Raw genomic sequence first — 20,513 nt, forward strand, 5'->3', positions numbered from 1 at the left:
TAAATAAAGCATCCAGATGTCTGGAAAAATCCTTTTATTTCCAGCCACACAGTCCAGCTTCTGAATGTCTGTTTAGTCATGGAACTAGCTGAGCCTATTTCTGCAGCCAAGGATGGACTCACTGCAGCGTAAAAGAGGAAAAAGTGGGAGAAGAAGGAGCTTTCAATACGTGTTCATTTGGTTCTGAACCCTAAAGAGGGCAGTCCCCAGTTATAAAAGCAAAACTCTGGGCCATGAGGGGGGCTGTCCAGGAGGGTGAGGATGTCAAGGGAGGAGGAACCAACAGGCATATGGTGACATGGGCTCCGCCTTCGTATGCACGCCCACTCTCTGACCTCCCCCTTTCATCACAACCACCCTACAGTTACACTGGGTCTGCCAGGATAACACACTCTGAGGATACTGCTAAAGGGGCCGGAGAGACAGTACAGAAGTTAACGCTCTTGCCTTCCACCCTTCTGACCCAGATCAAATCCTAGCACTGCAGACAGTCCTCTGAGCACTGTCAGGAATCACTCCTGAGCACAGAGCCAGAAATAGTCCCTGAGCACCAGTGGGTGTTGGGCCCAAACCCCCAACAAATAAAACTAAAACACAGACAGCATCACCATCAAACACGAGCTTAAGAATTTGCCTGCACTCCGACTTGCTGACTCAGCATTTATAGACTGACAATCAGGCACTGGCTAAGCTGCACTGATTCATCACAATTTTGATCTGGAGTGAGCCCCCAAAGTACCATTATGATAATGAATCCTCAAATTTTGATCTTTCACGTATATATATATATATATATATATATATATGTCATGAGAAATAAATAAGCCTTGCATAGATATTGTATTTTTTATATAATAGTCCTTAATGTCTTGATAGTCCTGAACAGTCCTTAATAGTCCTGCATGGCAGAGCCTGGCAAGCTCCCCGTGGTGTATTTGATATGCCAAAAACAGTAACAACAAGTCTCACAATGGAGACGTTACTGGTGCCTGTTCGAGCAAATCAATGAACTGGGATGACAGTGCTACAGTGCTACAGTCCTTAATGTAATGCTTAACTTTATTTTTATTACAAAGGCTTGCTTAAGAGTAACTGTGGGATGAATTTGTTTTATAAAACTTACAGATTCTAAGTCTATAAGACTGTTAGGCTACACTAACTAAATTAGGTCCTTGCAAATAAAGTCAAGCATTGAGCTTAGGGGTTGGAAGGATGGTACAGAGATTAAGGCCTTGGGGCCGGAGCGATAGCACAGCGGGTAGGGCATTTGCTTTGCACGCAGCCGACCCAGGTTCAATCCCTGGCATCCCATATGGTCCCCCAAGCACCGCCAGGAGTAATTCCTGAGTACAAAGCCAGGAGTAACCCCTGAGCATTGCTGGGTGTGACCCAAAAAGAAAAAAAAAAAGATTAAGGCCTGGCATGTCACTCAGCTCTCCTTCATTCGATGTTACCCAATATGGCCCCCTGAGCACACGCAAGGGTCCCTCCTGAGTACGCAGCTAGGAATAGTCTCCTGAACACCACTAGGGGTAGCCCAATCAGCCCCTCAAGGCTGAGGTAGGGAATGGGGTGGAGGCTTCGAAAATCCCTCTCCAGCCCTGCAAGGCTGATTTCCAGTTTGGAAAGCCCAGGAGACTCGAGGTTGGAAGTCCTGGAGATGCTAGCCCCAAAGGCTGGCGTGTATGTAAGCACGCAGGAACACAGAGTCAGATTCCTGGCATTGCACCATCCCCCAGCAACTGGGCAATATGGCAGAACCAGTGGAAATTTTTAAAAACTTCTCGCCTGGGAGTGATTTAGTTTCCCAAAGCATAGTGCCTTGGATTAGAGAGTCAGGAGTAATGAAAAGGTGGACAGGCAGAGTCTTCTCGGGGTAGAAGCAGGATGAACATGGGAGATAACTGATTTCGTCCAGGCTCCCTCCCTTCCCAGATAACCTGGGGCCTGATGGTCCACCCACAGCAGCTCCAGGCCAGTGAGGGGACAGCTGGAAAGCTCACAGAGGTCACTGACAGTGTGACTGTAGTATTCATGGCCGGGGGTTTGGGAGACATAAACTTTCCAATTCCCAGTGGGGTTTGGAATTTTTATTTTTTTAGGGCGGCACCCATACCTGGCAGTATGGAGGAGGGACCCTCTGGGGAGCTGGGGAATGAATCTCGGTCAGCCACGTGGAAGGCCAGCACCTTCTCCCCCTGTATGATGACTCTGCTTTGGGTTAAGATAGCTCTATCTCTTGCTGAGACTCGCCCCAGCCCCCAACAGCACAATCCAGGACTTTGCCTTGGTCAGGCCGAGATCAGCTTTGCAGGGCTGGAGGGTGAGTTTCAAAGCCCCCCACCCCACCCTACTCCACGCCCTGAGCAGCTAATGTTTTCTTTTCTTTTTTTCCCCCATCCACTTATCAGGACTCCCACCCACAGTTTAATAACATTTATGAGCACACTGATTCCAGACCACATAGACGAACTCCAAACTCAGACAAAGTGGAGGAAGTCTTGTCTTATAAACAAGAACTCCCCAGTGCATGCTCTGCTGATTGGTGCCACTGGTCCATGATTAGATAAAAGGCTGCAGCAGAAAGAGGAGAAGCAACATCACTCTGCCTGTGGTTTAATTCAGCTGATAGCTGCTCTGTAAGGGCACAAGTCCCGTTTAGATTGTGGGCTGACAAATGGGTTTCGATTTGGCTATTTCAAGTAGGACTTGCTATCATTTTGGCGACACTTAAAGAAAACACAGCAAATAGCAGGACATTCCAAAATGATGTACGGAGCCCTTTGGTATGTGCTAGATGCTAGACAGTAGGCAAAAAGGAGATTAAACAAAAAACAAAACTATAAAACAAAGTATCTAGCTTTGGATGTTTCTACTAAAGTAATGGCATCGTACCACATCCATGGGGCCATATTTTGAGGACCCCACAAAATTGCCACAGTCCTTTGCTGCTGGTGAAGCTGCCTCTGTGAGACGCCTCATTTGGTTCATGCTCTTTCTCCCATCGTTCCCTTTGGCAGAACCTCATCCACCCGAAGCCAGACTGATAACATTAGGGCTCCCTACTCGAAGCCAAACTTCAGCTTTTTAACTGCTCTGGGAACCTGACAATCTGATAATGAGAAAAACAGACTGGGTTGGATGTGCCAGAGAACGCACAGGACTCCAAATGTGATTCTAGCTCCTATTAAGACAGGGAGAAGTTTGTAAAAACCCAGGCGTGTAAAGAAGGCTGTGCCAGTGGGGAGGAAGACTCTGGACGCATTCTAGTTTGTCAATAATTCAAAGAGAATGAGATACCCAGATGCAATCTAGCGACTGCAGAACACAGGTAGATCAGCACTACCAGTGCAATGGACCGTTTGCTTTCATTAATGTACCCCAAGATTGGACGCGGCTATCTGGCAGTCACATAAAGAACTCACTGTCAAATAAAATTCTTAGGTCTGTTTCCCATGAACTGCTGTTAAATCAGGTTTGCCCAGTTTTATCCCTCTAAATACTGAACTTGATTAAATTTCATCTTGCAATTTCCAACCATTGTTGCAGGCCCATGTATTTTTGTCTTCAGTTTCCTTGTCTTCCTCCTCGCCCTCTTCTTCTTTATCCCTCTCCTCCCCTCTCCTCTCTCTTTTCTTCCTTTCATCAAACGTACTTACAAGTCCTTCCTTCAGAAATCTCATCACCATCTCAGGAACACTGATATCTCCTAGATTAGTTAATGAAATGTCAAATACAATCAGGTGCTTGCCAAAGTTCAACTTGGAACCTGAGACGTTAGAACTTCTTGTCTGGGTAACTACAACCACTGCAATGGCTTCCTTAACTGCTATCCATTCTCTTCCAGACTGACCCTCCGCACTTCCTCTGGAGAGTCTATGGTTGTTTTTCTGGGGGGGCCACACCCAGCGGTAAGTTCAGGTCCTACTCCTGACTCTGTCCTCAGGGATCACTCCTGGCAGTCTGGGGGACCAAATGGGTGAATAAAACCACAGTCAGTCACGTGCAAGGAAAATACCCTATCACTGTTCTGGCCCCAGGAATTCTTTTTAAAGTATATAATCAATCAGCCTCGCTTTAAAACCCATCATCCTCAAGACCCATGGAAATACCTTCTCCCTAAGGCACTGTCTCCACCTGCCTCATTCTAAAGTCTGCATTGATGGTTTGGGTTTGGTTTGGGGCTATACTCACCGGTTCTCTGGGCTTACTCCTGGCTCTGGGCTTAGGGATCACTTCAAGTGGTGCTCTGGAGACCATATAAAGTGAGGCAGATTGAACCCCAATTGACTACATTCAGGGCAGTGCCTTGCCCGCTGTGCTATTGCTCTGGCCCAGCCTGCGCTGATTATCTGAAAGCACTCTGCCCTCTATGTCTGACGATCTTACCACACCCTTAAAGAGACTTGATTCTTCAAGACAGAACAAATGCGTGATTTTGATTTCCCATGACACCCAACCCTAGAACCTTATTTAGGCCGTTTGTATTATAGCTATTCAGCCCATTAAACAAAACAAAACAAAACAAAACAAAAACACCATGTCCAGCAAGGAACATAGTGGTCATCACCATGTGAAAGTTCAATATAGTTTTCTTGAAGGATTAGCAAAGCTTACCCATGAAATTGATCTATTCTTTCAATACTCGTGAAGCATGAGTAGACAAATAGATGCTTGACAAATCTGAATCCTCCTAAATTACTTCTTTATTTTGTTTATGAGGATGAAGCTTTAAAAAACCCTTACACAAACTCTTAAAGTGGTCTCTATGATATTTCTGACTCTCCTAAAATTAACAGCCTTTAAAGGACAGTCATTTTTTTCCATTAAAAAAATGAATCAGACATAAATAATGAGAGGAGAGTATCTGAATATAGGATGGATATATGATTCAGGCTTATCAAAGTAGTTCTAATATTTTGATTCAGTTACTTAAGTTATTTTTCTTTGTTTTTCTTTTTGCTTGGGGGCTACACCAAGCTATGCTCAGGGCTTACCCCTGCCTCTAGGATCACCCCTGACAGCTGTAGAGGCCATCTGGGATATGCCAGCATAGGCCCCAGGCAAGGCAAGGGCCTTGTCCACTGTACTACCGCTCCAGCCAGAGTTATTTAAGTTCTTTAATCTTTACGGCTTCTTTCTCCTGTATAAAACAGATTGTTAAACTAAAGAATCTCCAGGGTTACTTTTGGCTCTGATAGCTTAACAATTCTTTGAAACAGAGAATTTGGCTTTTGTGGTTTTGGGATGAATCAGTTTTCCATGGGTGAATATGGAATATATAGAATCATGGATGAGACAGTAACTCGGTGGTAATAAGATTCTTTTATTTTTTTATGATGTGTCAACTGGCTATCAGATATTGTAGGAAACAAGATGTCACTCTAGCTTTCATAGAGGACAGGAGCCACTCATGGTTGTATCCCTGAGTATGTAATAGTATGCTTTAACTCTTCCATGACCCCTTAGAGCCAGCAGACTAAATAATGTCTCCAGCTACCTAAACAGAGTCAGAACCACCACAGAAAAATCCCATTTGGGTTGCTGGAGGGACCCAAATATATATGTCGTGGGAAGGGTGTCTGCGTGCGGCCAACCCGGGCTCCGTCTCCAGCATTACATCTCGAGCCCTGCCGGGAGTGAGCCCTGAGCGTGGGGCCAGGAAAGAGTTTGTGAGCTTGGCCAGCTGTGGCCCCTCCCCCAAATGTCTGCTTCACCACGTGTGTGTCCGGCTCCGCTTACAGCAGACCCAATCATTATAAAGTATTATTAAGTTAAGAAGAACAGCTATGAACTTTAGCCTCTTGTTGAAAGGAACAGTTTATCTGCTTAAAGCTTTCTGAAGGGGGAAGCTGCTGTTGCCTGCTGTGTTTACATGCACGGGCCTATGAACAGGGCAAAGTACATGGACACAGGAAATGCATGCGTGTGCATGTGTCAGACGTTTGGCACCTTAGGATTCAGCAGTGAGAATTTTAGGGGATACTCAGATTTAGTCCCAGGAACAAAAATTAATATTTTCCAGACTGAAAAGGAGTTAACTTAAAACATAGATATCAAGAGGCAAATACTAGCTGGGCAGAGGAGAGCAGATGTTTGTGGGGACAGGTACTGAGAGGTGAAAAGATCCCATCCCCATACAAACCTGTGAGGGGTCAATAGAGGTCTCCTGAAGAGAGAGAGAGGGAGGGAGAGAGAGATCCTTGGATATCTGTTCTAGAACATTCTGCTCTGACATGAGATATATACCAGAGATCAGGGCATCTTAAATTTTCCCCCCACATAACAGAGAATCAACATGGGTAGGAGCAGCCAGAAACACAATGTAATTTCTGACATGGTTGATTATGAATTGCTGAGTGTTCAGAACAGTAAACTACTGCCAATGTTTTGTCACCCCCACATTCAGGTAAGAGACTCTCTCTGGAGTTGTGACTGCAGCTATAGCTGAAGCTAGTCCTTGGCCCTCTCTGCCCTCCGGGAGAGGAGTGGGGACAGGAACACAAGAGTCCAGAGTAATTCTCCCGAGTGAAGACGTCCCAGATTGCCTAGCAGGAGGCCAACCCTGACTGGATCCCCAACATCACTAAGGTTCCCTGAGTACCACCAGGGTTAACTCCTGAGCAGAGCTGGGGTAGTCCCTGAGCAACACCGGTATGTCCTCCCTACCCAAACAGAGAAGAGTGCTCTCTCTCTCAGTATATCTCTTCGGTAGGCATTTCTAAACATGTAAAGGGACAGTTAAGCACCCAAAACCATGTGGGCTCGAGGCACTGGAGGCCACTGTTACACTAAACCTGATACTAGCAGATGGGAAAATGCAATTGGCTGGAAGAGCCCAGTATAAGAAAGACCTCTGCCTTCTTAAGGGGCTGGAGTTAGGTGCATGGCCCAGTTGAAATGAATGAGTCACCACCAGGAAATGGGGTGAGTCACAGTGAGTACAGGGGATGGCGGCGGAGGCTAAAGAAAACAGCAGCTATGGGACTTGAGGTAGTGAGTTCTCCACTCATAGAAGCAATCAAATCCATCTCGGGTTTGTTTATAGTGAAAAGCAAAGAAAGGCGGTGACTAAAGGCAGAGGAGAGACAAGGCCAAGGACGGCTTCTAAAGTGAGTTTTCACCCCCCCCCCCCGGCATCCCTCCCCCCTACACACACACATTCTGTTTATTTGATTTTTATCGGGGCCACTCCCTGAGCTGCTGGGCAGTCCAGCCATACAAGGCGGTGCCTGAGATTTGTGTGTGTATCACGCAGTGCTGGAGTCACACTCAGGGCTGTGCCACGCAGGGGGTGTGCTCGCCACTTGAGCTAGCTTCCCAGCACTTCAGTTTATTATTTAATGTATTTATTTCATTTTCTTTTCTTTTTTTTTTTGTGGGGAGAGGGGTTGGCTCACATGTAATGGTTCTCAGGGACACTCCTAATGGTACTCGGAGGAGAATAATACTTGGGACTGGCTTTAAATTGGAGTCGCCCCATGTAAGGCACGTGCGTTAGTCCGTGAGCTCTCTTTCTCATCCTTATAGTATTTTTATTGCGTTTGGGTCACACCCAGCTGTTCTCAGGGCTTACTCCTGCCTCTGCGCTCAGGAGACCACATCCCCAGGATCAAACTGGGGTATACCCTCTACTATCTCTCAACCTCTCAATTTATTATTATTATTATTTTTTAAAAAGACACAATAACAACAAAAGAACATGACAGCTCTCATTTCAACCTTGTAGACAGTTATCGAAAGTCATAAAAATGTCATTTCTCTGGAGAGCAGAGAAGCCCCTGGAATGCCCACAACCCCCCTCCACATACCCCATTCTGGAAAATAAACTAAATCATAAAAAATTGGGAGGCAGAGGGGAGAGTGGGCGTGGGCGCAATCGCGGGTCTTACCTGGATCGACCCTGGGCAGGGAAGGGCGGGTCCCGGTCCCCAGTGCCATGGCTCAGGGAGGCCAGGGTCACACTGGCCATGGGCTTCAGCGACCTGGGCGCTTCTCCGAGGCCGCTGTCTCCCGCGGACAGCAGGAAGCCCGCGGACGTCTCCCCGGCAGCGGCGCTCAGCTGTCCATCCCGCCTCTGGTTTTCCACGTTGAGCAGCATCTCTGCGTCGGAAACACGGTAGTCCTTGGACTCAGGCACATAGGTCCTGAAGCCCACGATCTCCGTCCTGGGGTAGGCAGGGCTGGACTCCTTGCCAGACTCATCCCATTTGTCTCCTCGGCCTGCCCTCTTGTCGGTGGCATCGGGGTCCTTCCTGGCCTTGCTGTAGCGGTAGGGAGTGTCGGAGTCCACTTCGGAATCCAGAGAAATCCCGTATTTCTCCGCCAGCTGCCGTCTCCTCTCGGCTTTGTACCTCGCGATCCTTTCCGCTTTGGACTCCAGCCCTTGGGGGTCCATGGGACCCGAACTGTAGGAGTCCCCCTGGACGCCCGGGGTCTCTGCACAGGGCTGGGAGCGAGTCTGCTGCTCTGTGGAAGATTCAGACGTGTTCTCTTCTTCATTGGCTCGGCCTGCAGGGACAGGAGAGCATATTACAGACAGGTGATGGTGAATGACACATTCAGAGCTTTCTGGGCTGGACTATTACACACTCAGACTCCTGGAAGGAGCTGGAGGGGAGGTCAGGGATTGACCTGGGAGGCTGAGGCAGAGAAAGCCTGACCCTGCTCTTTGAGCACCCCCCCCCCCCAATGCTATATGAACCACAGTTCAGTCTCTCACATCCGGGAGCTCTTCCATCCTTGCTCAGTACCCGCATTCCCTTATGCATCTACTGTTTTTGAGTTTACTATTTCATGCACGAGGCCAGATGACACATTCAGAGCCTCCAAGAAAAGACAGCAGAGAACTGAGCTGCTGTAATTTGACAAGTGACACATTGTGGCTTCACAGGGTCTGACAGTAACCATGATGATAATGGACCCTATTAATATTCACCAGGGTCTTTTGGTGTTTGCTTTTTTTTTGTTTTTTAAACAGAAGTGAGTTTTTTTTTTGAGTTTGTCTAATTTTATTGTTATCAAGAATGCAGACAATTTCTTTTTTTTTTTATTTTTTTTTTATTTTTTTTTTATAGTTTATTTTTAATTAGTGAGTCAACGTGAGGGTACAGTTACAGATTTATACATTTTTGTGCTCATGTTTCTCCCTTACAAAGTTTGATAACCCATCCCTTCACCAGTGCCCATTCTCCACCACCAGTAAACCCAACATCCCACCCCCCCTTCCCAGTCCCGTCTCCCCCCACCCCACACTGCCACTATGGCAGGGTATTCCCTTTTGTTCTCTCTCTCTGATTAGGTGTTGTGGTTTGCAATAAAGGTGTTGAGTGGCCATTGCGTTCAGTCTCTAGTCTATATTTGGCCCGCATCATCTTTCCCCCACATGACCAACAACCACATTTTACTTGCTGTTCCCTTCTCTGAGTTGCCCAGGATGAGAGAACAGCCTCCAAGCCATGGTGACAACCTCCTGGTACTTATTTCTACTATTCTTGGGTGTTCGTCTTATAGTCTATTATTCTATATTCCACAGATGAGTGCAATCTTTCTATGTCTGTCTCTCTCTTTCTGACTCATTTCACTTAGCATGATACTTTCCATGTAGATCCACTTATATGCAAACGTCATGACCTCATTTTTTCTAACAGCTGCATAGTATTCCATTGTATATATGTACCAGAGTTTCTTCAACCAGTCATCTGTTCTAGGGCACTCGGGTTTTTTCCAGATTCTGCCTATTGTAAACAGTGCGAATGCAGACAATTTCTATAAAATATTTCTAACACTTAATCAATAATTAAAATAAATATATACATCTTTTCATTTGTAAAGTTTTGATGTTATTATCAATGAGAAAATAAATTTTAATTTTTGCAAAATGAGAAATAATTTATTTACGCAAAAGATACAGTTATCAATGGAAACATTACAGAATTTTTTAATTTTTAATTTTCTTTTTTTGGGCCATGTCCAGCAGAGCTAAGGGTAGGATCTTGGTAGGATCCTGGAGATCATATGAAGGGCCAGGAATCAAACTGGGACTGGTTGCATGCAAAGCAAGTGCTTTAATCCCTATGCTATATCTCTGGCTAAGAAATGTAATTGAATGGAACAAAAAAAAAATTGGGGGGGCTTTTTGGGTCACACCCAGTGATGCTCAGGAGTCACTTTCCTGGTTCTATACTCAGAAATTACTTCAGCAGTGCTTGGGGAGAACATATGGAATTCAGGGGATAGAACCCAGGTTGGCTACATGCAAAGCAAATGCCCTACCCACTGTACTATCACTCTGGCCTAACAAAATCTTTTTTTTTTTAAATTGATTTGGAGCCATATTTGATTGTACTCAGAGGTTACTCCTGATGTAGGCAGGTGGATTAGGGACAGGTCCCTGTGGCAGTGGAATTCCTGGGGAGTAATAAAACCACCTAGCCCTAAGGTCATCAGGACTCACCTTGTGGCTAAGCAACTAGGACCTGATAAGACCTTTACCTGGCACCAAGAGACCCAGGGAAGGTTGGACCCCCTCAGAGAAGCTCCAGCAGAAACAAAGGCCACGAAAGGAATTTCAAAGAGGATCATGGACTACTCCCAACTCTCCCCTTGGCAACGGACTCTTACGTAGAAACCCCAAGTGGGGAAGCTTGAGGAAAAAACACTATAAAAGCCACCTTGAACAAAGGAAGGGTGCATGCTGGCTGAGCCCATATGCTACTTGTGCCCACGTGGCCAAGCACATATGGTGCCCGAGAAACATGTGTCACCCCATCTCTCTCTTGAGATGTGTACTGACGCTCTCTCCATCTCTGGAGAAGCCAGTGTCCTCTCTTGAGCATGTTACTCTCTCTTCCTTTGCTCTTCCTCTGTTCCCTTCATAAAAGCCTCCAAATAAAATTTGTTTTTACTTCACTGCTCTAACAGAAGTGAGTTTTGTCCTCACTGAAGCACACAAACTACATGTGGATGATGTTTAACATAAAACTACAGTTAGGATGGGGCTGTAGTGATAGCACAGCGGGTAGGGCATTTGCCTTGCACGTGGCCGACCCGGGTTCGATTCCCAGCATCCCACATGGTCCCCTGAGCATGGCCAGGAGTAATTCCTGAGTGCAGAGCCAGGAGTAACCCCTGTGCATCGCCGAGTGTGACCCAAAAACCAAAAAAAAAAGAACAAAACCAAAAAACTACAGTTAGGGGTGGGGGGCAGAGGGAAAGTCCAGTGGGTAGGCCGTTTGCCTTGCAAAAGCTAACCTAGGTTTGATTTCCCCACATCCCACATGGTCCCCAGAGCATCCCGAGGAGTGATTCCTGAGTGCAGAGCCAAGAGGAATCCCTGAGCATCATTGGATGTTACCCAAAAATAAATTAAAAAACAAAACAAAAACCAGTCAGGTAAATCACCACAATTACTACCTTATGACAACAAAGTGATCATTTGACAAACACTCCTTTATACGCTTTTAATATTTTATATAACAAATTTCTTCTTTTTGATACAATAATGCATGTAAAATTTATTAATATTTTATATAAAACCTTTTCCTATAGTTGGAAAGTTTACTTTGAACGCATCATTTTGTTCACTGTATCACTGTCCCTGTCATCCCATTGCTCATCGATTTGCTCGAGAGGGCACCAGTAACATCTCCATTGTGAGACTTGTTACTGTTTTTGGCATATCGAATATACCACAGGTAGCTTTCCAGGCTCTGCCATGCAGGCGGGATACTCTTGATAGCTTGCCAGGCTCTCCGAGAGGGATGGAGGAATTGAACCCGGGTCAGCTGCGTGCAAGGCAAAAGCCCCACCTGCTGTGCTATTGCTCCAGTCCATTCTATATTAATATAATCATAAAATCATTTTTATTGCTTTGTGTCAACTTTCATAGAGATTGAAATCCTTTATCTTAATTTCTGTGAAGTTCTTGTGTAAGATTCTCAAAGTACAAATGCTATTTGTTATTTACTTGTCAACTCACAGGGTCATTTATATCTGATATGAAAGTTCTTTTCCATTCAACCTGAATGAAAAACTTTAACCTGTGTCTTCATATTTCTAATTATTTTAAAAATTCATGGTGACTTGGAGATAATTTGGGGTGATGAAAGAGAGAAATTATCTCCTTCCCTGGCCCACTTCTATTTTGTGACAAAATTCTTCCTTTCCTCACTAACCTAGTATTGTTGATATAATACATCAACATTTTATATACACTAGGATTTATTTCTGGTTACAAATCTGGTACATCATCTATTACCACTTATTTATAAGTCATTTTTCTCCATGTATGTAACTCAAAAAAACCATCTGAGTTTTTTATTTTCCTGGCAATAGAAGATCAGAATCTGTAGAAACAAATCAACTGATCTTTTCCCAAGTGAGATCAACAACCCTCTCAGAAAAATACACCCTGAGAGAGATAAGGTAGATAAAATAGATCAAATAAATAAGCACCAGCTCTAAAAAGCTGCAGTGCAGAAAGCTAGAGGCAGAGGAGGGGACAGGAAGTGAAATCCTGGATCCCACACCCTCCCAAGGTCAATCTGAGTATCTGATGCCCAGAACAATGACTCGTAGACTAAGAAACACAGTCATATTGACACATGATCTAGTAAGAAATAGGCCATTAATTTTAAATGACAAATATACTGAAGGAGTTTAAACCAGCTCACTGCCGGGAAGCCTGGGCATGCTGTTTAAACCTCATGAAGAGGGCAGAGCCGTCCCTGTGAAAACTAAGGCACCAAATAGTGCTACTTACCCTAAGACCTGAATCACCAAACAGGCTTGATACCTAATAATTTAGTTTAAGCTTCTCTTAGAAATGTAACCTATTCGGCAGTCTGGAATGATCTGACCCACACTAATAAGTTAACCAGTACTAATAAAGTGTCTGCCTGAAAGGTCCCTTCAGACTCAAAAGGAGGGTGACCTAGACTTGATCCTTGTTTGCTGTTTCTTCTGCCTCTTTTATCTTTTTTTCTTTCTTGGTCTGGGGACGACATCCAGCAATATTTTAGGGCTAGTTCCTGGCTCCCTGTGCACTAATCACTCCTAGCAGTGCCTGGGGGACCATCTGCATTAACAGGGATTGAACTGGTGTTGGCCTTAAGCAAAGGAAGCACCGTAACCCCTGTTCTCTTTCTCAGAAGGGGACTGCTTTCTAAACGGGTGTGAGACCACTGGCAAGCAGGGCGTGGCTGATGGGTGTTGAGGTTTTAAACAAATGCTCCTATTCTGTGAGTATTAATTATCTCTGTGCAGTTTGCTCTCCACACCACGACAGGCTGCAGGGCCCTGCCGTAGCACTTCTGCTCACCAATGTGCGGGCTGGCTGGGTCGGAGGCACGCATATACCGGGGCTTGTCTTCCTCTAGCAGGCGGTGAGTCACCAGCCCCGTGCAGCTCTGCAGGAGGATGGGCTGTGCGTCACTTTCAATTCCTTCCAGCCTCCTGGCAATTCTCTCTTTTCTGTGCAAGACACGGAAAATGGCACAGTGAGCAAAGTGCACGGGCTGCTCTGCCAAGCCCTTCGACTACTTGAGTATATAGCATCAACGGCTTACCTTTTCATGGCTGGATATTCTTTTGTCTTTGGTTCAAAGAACTTTCTTAATTCTGAAACTGAAGCAGCACACAAAAGAGAATAAGACAGTCGGGTATTTAGTAGTGATGCATTCACTTTATCCACAAGGCAGCAGAGTTTATTTCACTCAGATTTTGGTCCTTGGTTCCCACCCAACAGCAAGATACAAAACTGACACAGTTCTGTTTGTGCACGCACGCATGCGCGCGCACACACACACACACACACACACACACACACACACACACACACACACACACCCTAAAAAGTAAAACCACAAGCATCAAAGATAGTGATAGTAATGAGTTCTATTTCACTAAAGAAAAGCTGAGATGTTTTAACCTAATCATTTAAAAATTTTATTACATTTCAGTAATTCAACATGCTATCCTTTTTATACAGAAAACCTCCAGCATCTACTTATGTAAAGACTGGCATTGGGAACCCCAACAGACCCACCAGCAAACTACCAACACGCTACTTCTGTAGCGTGTTGTAATGAATTCATGCTACTCCTGTTTCATGGTATCATTTAACCTGTAAATAGCTCTAATGCCCTGATTGTGTTTCCTCCTGTCCCGACTGTAGCACGCAGGCCTCAGTTAACCATGGTTGTAGTTCCCAAGCCTCCCTTGATGGGCTCGCTCTGAAAGAAAATGCTAACTTTGGCTTCCGTGCTCTCATTTAGATGGATGATGGCGAGAGTCATTCCCCTGCCTTTCCTGGTAATGCTAGATGACCAGGAAAATGCTTCTGGGGAGAGTGTGCAGTCTCATATGATCCTGACTACAAGGATCCTGCAGAGATGCGAAACAATTGCTGCTTTGGGGGAAACAGCCAAATTTGGTAGAGAATAAAGGTCTGTCTTTTTGTGGCCTCCTTGGTCACGTGAATTCATCAGCCTCTTCTGAGTGCTTCCCATTGAGTGCTGGGAGAAAGCGTGGATCACTCACAGCCCCAGGCCCTGCACATATTTTGTGACAGGCTGAGTCAAAGAAGAAATTCAAAGAAGTGGTTGTGAATACTTGGCTTTTCATTGTCCATGGCTTCAGATAGCCTTTCATTTTTTTTTAAAGTGGTCACTTTGAGAAATGATTGTGAATCACACCCACGGCCTTCATATTGTCTCCTAATTATACTCAGTGATGTTAGCCATGTTTTTGTGAGAGTTACGTTGAAATTTTAGTAGGATTGACTTATGTTAAAACACAGCTATCTTCAGGGGCTGGAGAGATAGTTCAATAGGTAGGACGCTTGCCCTGCATGTGGCCGATGCATGTTCAATCCCCAGCATCCCATTTAGTCCCCTGAGCACCACCAGAAGTAATTCCTGAGTGCAGAGTCAGGAGTGGTCCCTGAGAATCTCTGGGTATGACTCGAAGGTTAAAAAACAATAACAACAACAACAACTGTCACTGTCACTGTCATCCCGTTGCTCATTGATTTGTTCGAGCGGGCACCAGTAACGCCTCTCATTGCGAGACTTATTGTTATTGTTTTTGGCATATCCAATACGCATGGGTAGCTTGTCAGGCTCTGCCGTGCGGGCTCCATACTCTTGGTAGCTTGCCGGGCTCTCCAAGAGGGGCGGAGGAATTGAACACCGGTAGGCCTCATGAAAGGTGAAAGCCCAACCGCTGTGCTATCGCTCCAGCCCTAACAACAACAACAACAAACCTAAGTTTGGGCTGGAGCAATAGTACAATGGGTAGGACATTTGCCTTGCAAGTGACCAACCCAAGTTTAATCTTTGGCATCCGATATGGTCCCCTGATACCATCAGGAGTAACGTCTGACTTCAGAGCCAGGAATAGCCCCTGAGCATCACTGGGTGTGGCCCCAAAATAACAACTAACAACAACAACAACAACAACAGAAAAACAAAAACAAAAATAAACCATAGCTATCTTCAAAAATGTGGCTTTCCCCATTGGCTTTTCCAGGAACAGGGTGGTGGAAGGCAGAGGTGCACTTGCTCTTCAGAGCGCAGCCTGCTCCCAGCCAGGGATGACGGCCAGGAAAAGACAGTGCCTCGTCCTGTTTGCCACCTTTGGGCCACTAAGAGCTGACCTGTTAACATATTAGCTATTATGTGTGATGGTGATGAAACTTCAATGGGAGGTAATATACATCTTAAAAGTATTTTCAAGGATGATATAAAAATCCAAACATTAATTATATTATGTCAACCCCAAAGAAGAGAATGGAGCCTTGTTTTTCATAAGGCTACTCAAAAGGTGATTGCAGCCCAACCCCAAGCCCTCTGAAAGGAGTGCCTCAGATCCCGAGAAGCAGAATGGTTTGATAGGGTTCTGGCAAGCATAATGAGCTGTTTTTCTCATCCAAAATTATTTCAAAATTATTTGGTCCTCTGATCTAAATCATGTCTTTCCAAAATGCTTTGTCTTTTGGGGGTGAGGGGTGGGCAGTGCCCATGGGGCCGAGGTACCACTCTTGGCAATACTCGGTTCAATGCCCAGGGCCAGCTCTGCAGTGTAGCTCAGGCCCGGAGGTGCTGGGAGCCACCTGGACCATACCTTCTCATACAGTGTGGGGGTCAAACTCTGTATCTTGCACATGCCAGGTATTTGTCGACTCCTGAACCACATACTCAGTTCACCCCCAAATTCTTACTCTGATATCCTCACCTCCAAAGTGACAGTATTAGGAGGTGGAAGCTTAGGGAATGAGGTGCTCATGTAATTGGGACTATCCAGAAAAAGGACAAACACAGGATGCTCTCACTTATTTGTGGTATACAGAGTAACTGGATGAGAAAATACAAGGCGGGGGATGGGGGGCATGGGAACTCAACCACACCTGACTCCAGAATATAGGAAAGAGAAGGACAGAAAGGGAAGAAAGTGAAGGGGGGGTGTAGAAAAAAGAAGCAGATGGGATGTAATGGGGATAGGGGGTCAAGAGCCTCAGGTATATTAGGGTGCAGAGGTGCGATAGAATTATATATCCAAACCACAGTCAGTAACAAGGAAAGCAGAAGATGCAAATTACAACGAAACTTTAAAAAAGTATCTGTCAAGGAGGCTAGGGTGTGAGGGTGGGAAGGAACCTGGGGACACTGGTGGAGGGAAGTTGACACTGGTCATGGGTCTGGTGCTGGAACAATAAACAACTATAAATCATGGTACCTTTTTTTATTTTGGCTTTTTGGGTTACACCTGGTGATGCACAGGGGTTACTCCTGGCTCTGCACTCAGGAATTAACTCCTGGCGGTGCTCAGGGGACCATATGGGATGCTGGGGATCGAACCCAGGTTGGCTGCGTGCAAAGCAAACACCCTACCCGCTGTGTTATCGCTTCAGCCCCAAATCATGGTATCTTAATAAAAAAAAGTTAAAATAAGAATCCCCATAGAGCTGTATATTTAAACTTTTTATCATTTTTAGTACTGAGGATTGATCAAATGAACCCAGATGAGGGCCTTAGAACTAGGCCTCCCACAAGCAAGGCAGGTGGCATACCACTGAGCAACATTACTGCCCTCCCATAGAGCTTCTCAGCTCTTTTCACGAGGTAAGGGAAGTTGGTCATTTATACATTACTCAGTCCATCTGCTTGTTTGAGGAGAACAATCTTTTTTTTTTTTCTTTTCTTTTTGGGTCACACCCGGCAATGCACAGGGGTTTCTTCCTGGCTCTGCACTCAGGAATCACCCTGGCGGTGCACAGGGGACCATATGGGATGCTGGGAATCGAACCTGGGTTGGCCGCGTGCAAGGCAAATGCCCTACCCGCTGTGCTATTGCTCCAGCCCCCGAGGAGAACAATCTTATGAGCCATACAGTCTATGATATTTGTTATCATCATTTAGATGATGAAGTAAGCAGATGGGTAAGCAGAAAAATATTCCTATAACACACACACAAAGCGGCATGTAACTTCCACTGGGAAAACTCTGAGGTATGTTTTTTGGGGGATACTAATTTGAGACTAAAAATCACTTTCATTAAATTTTCATTTTTCTTCATAAATTATGCAGCTGAAGACATTAAAAAATTCCAGCATTAGAGGTGAAAAAAACCCTAAGCACAAAGTGGCTCCCTGACATTCTCTATTTTCCATCTTCTAGTCAGAAATATCAACTAATTTTGAGACTGTGCCAAAGCCCTATTCACCAGAAAATGATACTTCGGCTATTGTCATTAAGGCCCAATTTCAATATTCTAAAAGGACAAAGGTCATAATAGAAGAGAGTGGGTCAGACTTTGGTCAGATTACAAGAACTGGAACCCAGGAAACTGGAGGCAGTGAGATTCCAAGTCAAAACTCTCCTGAGTCAAGTGAACTTACTCTCCATATGATCTGTGTTCCTTTGTAGACAAGGCAGAATGATCAAGCCACCAATGAACAGGGCATCTGGTAACCGTTCAGTGTGGGGGGTGAGATGTCTTAGGGAAGCAACTGGCAGACACTCGGGTACACCTCTATCAGGTGGAAGATTCCAGATGCTATTCTGGAACACAGCCAAGATCACTTGATGAAACAGTTTTGCTGGTTGCTTGGCACTGCCCAGTGGTTGGCCCCTCTGACTCTCATACCAAAGGTCAAAACATCTTTGGTTGCTGTGACAGAAAAATGCTCCTGTTTTCCAAAGCGTCTCTCTGGGATAAGCTGTCCCAGTCTGAGAAACACTGATCTAAGCACAAAGACTGGGGTTACCTCTGTCCTTACCATATATGCCCTAGGAAATGCCAGGGACAGGGACCCCAGGTCCCTCACAGCCTCTTCTATAATCAAGCCTGGATTCCCCAAGTTAAAACTCTTTCAAGCCTAAAGCCTCCTAATCTTGGTCCTGTCTATTTATTAAGGGAATGAAGGGAGGTCTTAAATCAAGACCAAAACTGAACTGAACTATATATCATGTTAGTGACATTTTCTAGTGACCCTGAATTGAAAAGGAAAAGGTAAAGATGTCTCAGCCTACTGTTTCTAAGAAAGATATTTTCAGTACCGTTCTTACGGACTGATTTGTTTGGGAGTTTCATCTGGCTATGCTCTAGGCTTACTCCTGGCTCTTCACTCAGGAGTCAGAATCACTCCTGGTGAGTCTTGAGGGGCCATATAGTTCACCAAGCATCAAGCCCAGGTCAGCTGTGTGCAAGACAAATGGCCTATCTTTCCAATCCAGAAATATATTTTTAAGTGACCAACTTTTTGCCTTAATTCTATAAACCTGAGATTATGAAAGGCAAAAAATGTGGACAAGAAAAAGAAATAGTAAACATTTTTTGATTGACCTCCTTTCCCTGTTTTTAATTTAAAAGGAAAATTAGTAAACACATATGTCACATCATCACTGAATTTCATCTATCTTGAAGTAAAAACTCAATTGTGTAGGAAGATGGTGTTCATTCAAATTGCTGTACTTTTCCTGGAATTAAAAACACCTCACTGGGGCTGGAGCAATAGTACAGCAGGTAGGGCATTTGCCTTGCATGTGGCCAACCTGGTTTGATTTCCAGCATCCCATATGGTCCCGTGAGCACTGCCAGGAGTAATTCCTGAGTGCAGAGCAGGAGCAATCCCTGAGCATTGCCAAGTGTGACCCAAAAAGCAAAATAAATTAAAAAAAAAAAAACCTCACTTCAAAATGTAATCTCATGGGGTCTGTCAGTTAAATTTTTGACTGGGTTTATTAAAATTATTAAGAAGTAGTTGATGCTAAAAAATCATAGAAGATACTTATGCTATGAAATCAATATCATAAATACTATTTCAGTCTACAGACTAACCACAGTTTTCTTCTGATTAACCCATGCTATTAATGCAATAATAAACCTGAACATAGCTTATTATTATTTATAATTAGCCAAAAGATGATTTCTTTCCACTAAAATTTTTATATAATTTCAAGCTAATAGAAAAGTGTTGATTTTAGCATGTGCTTCATAATAGTTTAAAATTTTTCTATATTTGGTTTATTTTATCCCTCTGTTCTATTTTCACATGTATGCTTCTATATACATGATTATTTGTATATTTATTTTTCTGGATTGTTTTATTGCTGCACAATACTCTTGTCCTCTACATTCTTAAATGTGTTTCCTAAAAAGTAAGAAATATCACTGTCACTGTCACTGTTACTGTCATCCTGTTGCTCATCGATTTGTTCGAGCGGGCACCAGTCACGTCTCTTTGTGAGACTTATTGTTACTGTTTTTGGCATATCCAATATGCCATGGGTAGCTTGCCAGGTTCTACCAAGCGGGTGCAATACACTCGGTAGCTTGCCAGGCTCTCCGAGAGGGGAAGAAATATCAATTTTTAAAAATTCAATACAGGCAAGAGGGATAGTACAGCATGTAGGGTGCTTGCCTTGAATGTGGCTGACCTCAATGTTTGATCTCTAGCATCCTATATGGTCTTCTGAACTCGACAGGAGTGACTGCCAGGAGTAAGACCAGAGCACCACTAGGTGTGGCCCCCAAACAAACAAACAGACAAATGAAAATTGGATTCAACAGCCATAATTCAGTTGATTGTATGTTCTGGTCAAAAGAAGTACAATATATAAATGACTCAAGAAAGTAATATTCCTAGTCATCATACAACAAAAATATAAAGAAGAATTTAACCTTTTTAATGTATTTTTTACTTTTCTTTTAAATACATTGAGTTGTATGTCCAGGATATCATTTCTTATTATTCCTGTTCTCTCGGTCTACTGCTCTTCTTTGAGTAGTACTGTAGCACTGGCGCCTCATTGTTCATTGATTTGCTCGATCGGGCACCAGTAATGTCTCCATTGTGAGACTTGTTACTGTTTTTGGCATATTGAATATACCATAGGTAGCTTGTCAGGCTCTGCCTTGGTAGCTTGCCAGGCTCTCCGGGAGGGACAGAGGAATCGAATCTGGGTTGGCCGTGTGCAAGGCAAACACCCTACCCGCTGTGCTATCACTTC

General features: G+C 44.5%; 1 protein-coding gene across 5 annotated transcripts in view; it reads right to left on the minus strand.

Annotated features, from left to right (window-relative positions):
- The window catches only part of SVIL (supervillin), a 233,216-nt gene that overhangs the window by 71,450 nt on the left and 141,253 nt on the right, over nucleotides 1-20,513 (minus strand). For all 5 annotated transcript variants that reach the window (XM_055147550.1, XM_055147547.1, XM_055147549.1 and 2 more), the window contains exons 6-8: nucleotides 13,569-13,626; nucleotides 13,322-13,473; nucleotides 7,893-8,511 (exon numbers count right to left, since the gene is read on the minus strand). In XM_055147550.1, coding sequence (XP_055003525.1) covers nucleotides 7,893-8,511; nucleotides 13,322-13,473; nucleotides 13,569-13,576 — 779 coding nt within the window. In that variant the 5' untranslated portion in view covers nucleotides 13,577-13,626. The remainder of the gene's footprint in view (nucleotides 1-7,892; nucleotides 8,512-13,321; nucleotides 13,474-13,568; nucleotides 13,627-20,513) is intronic.

The sequence above is a fragment of the Sorex araneus genome, chromosome 9 (assembly GCF_027595985.1).
Source record: "Sorex araneus isolate mSorAra2 chromosome 9, mSorAra2.pri, whole genome shotgun sequence".
Classification (NCBI taxonomy): domain Eukaryota; kingdom Metazoa; phylum Chordata; class Mammalia; order Eulipotyphla; family Soricidae; genus Sorex; species Sorex araneus.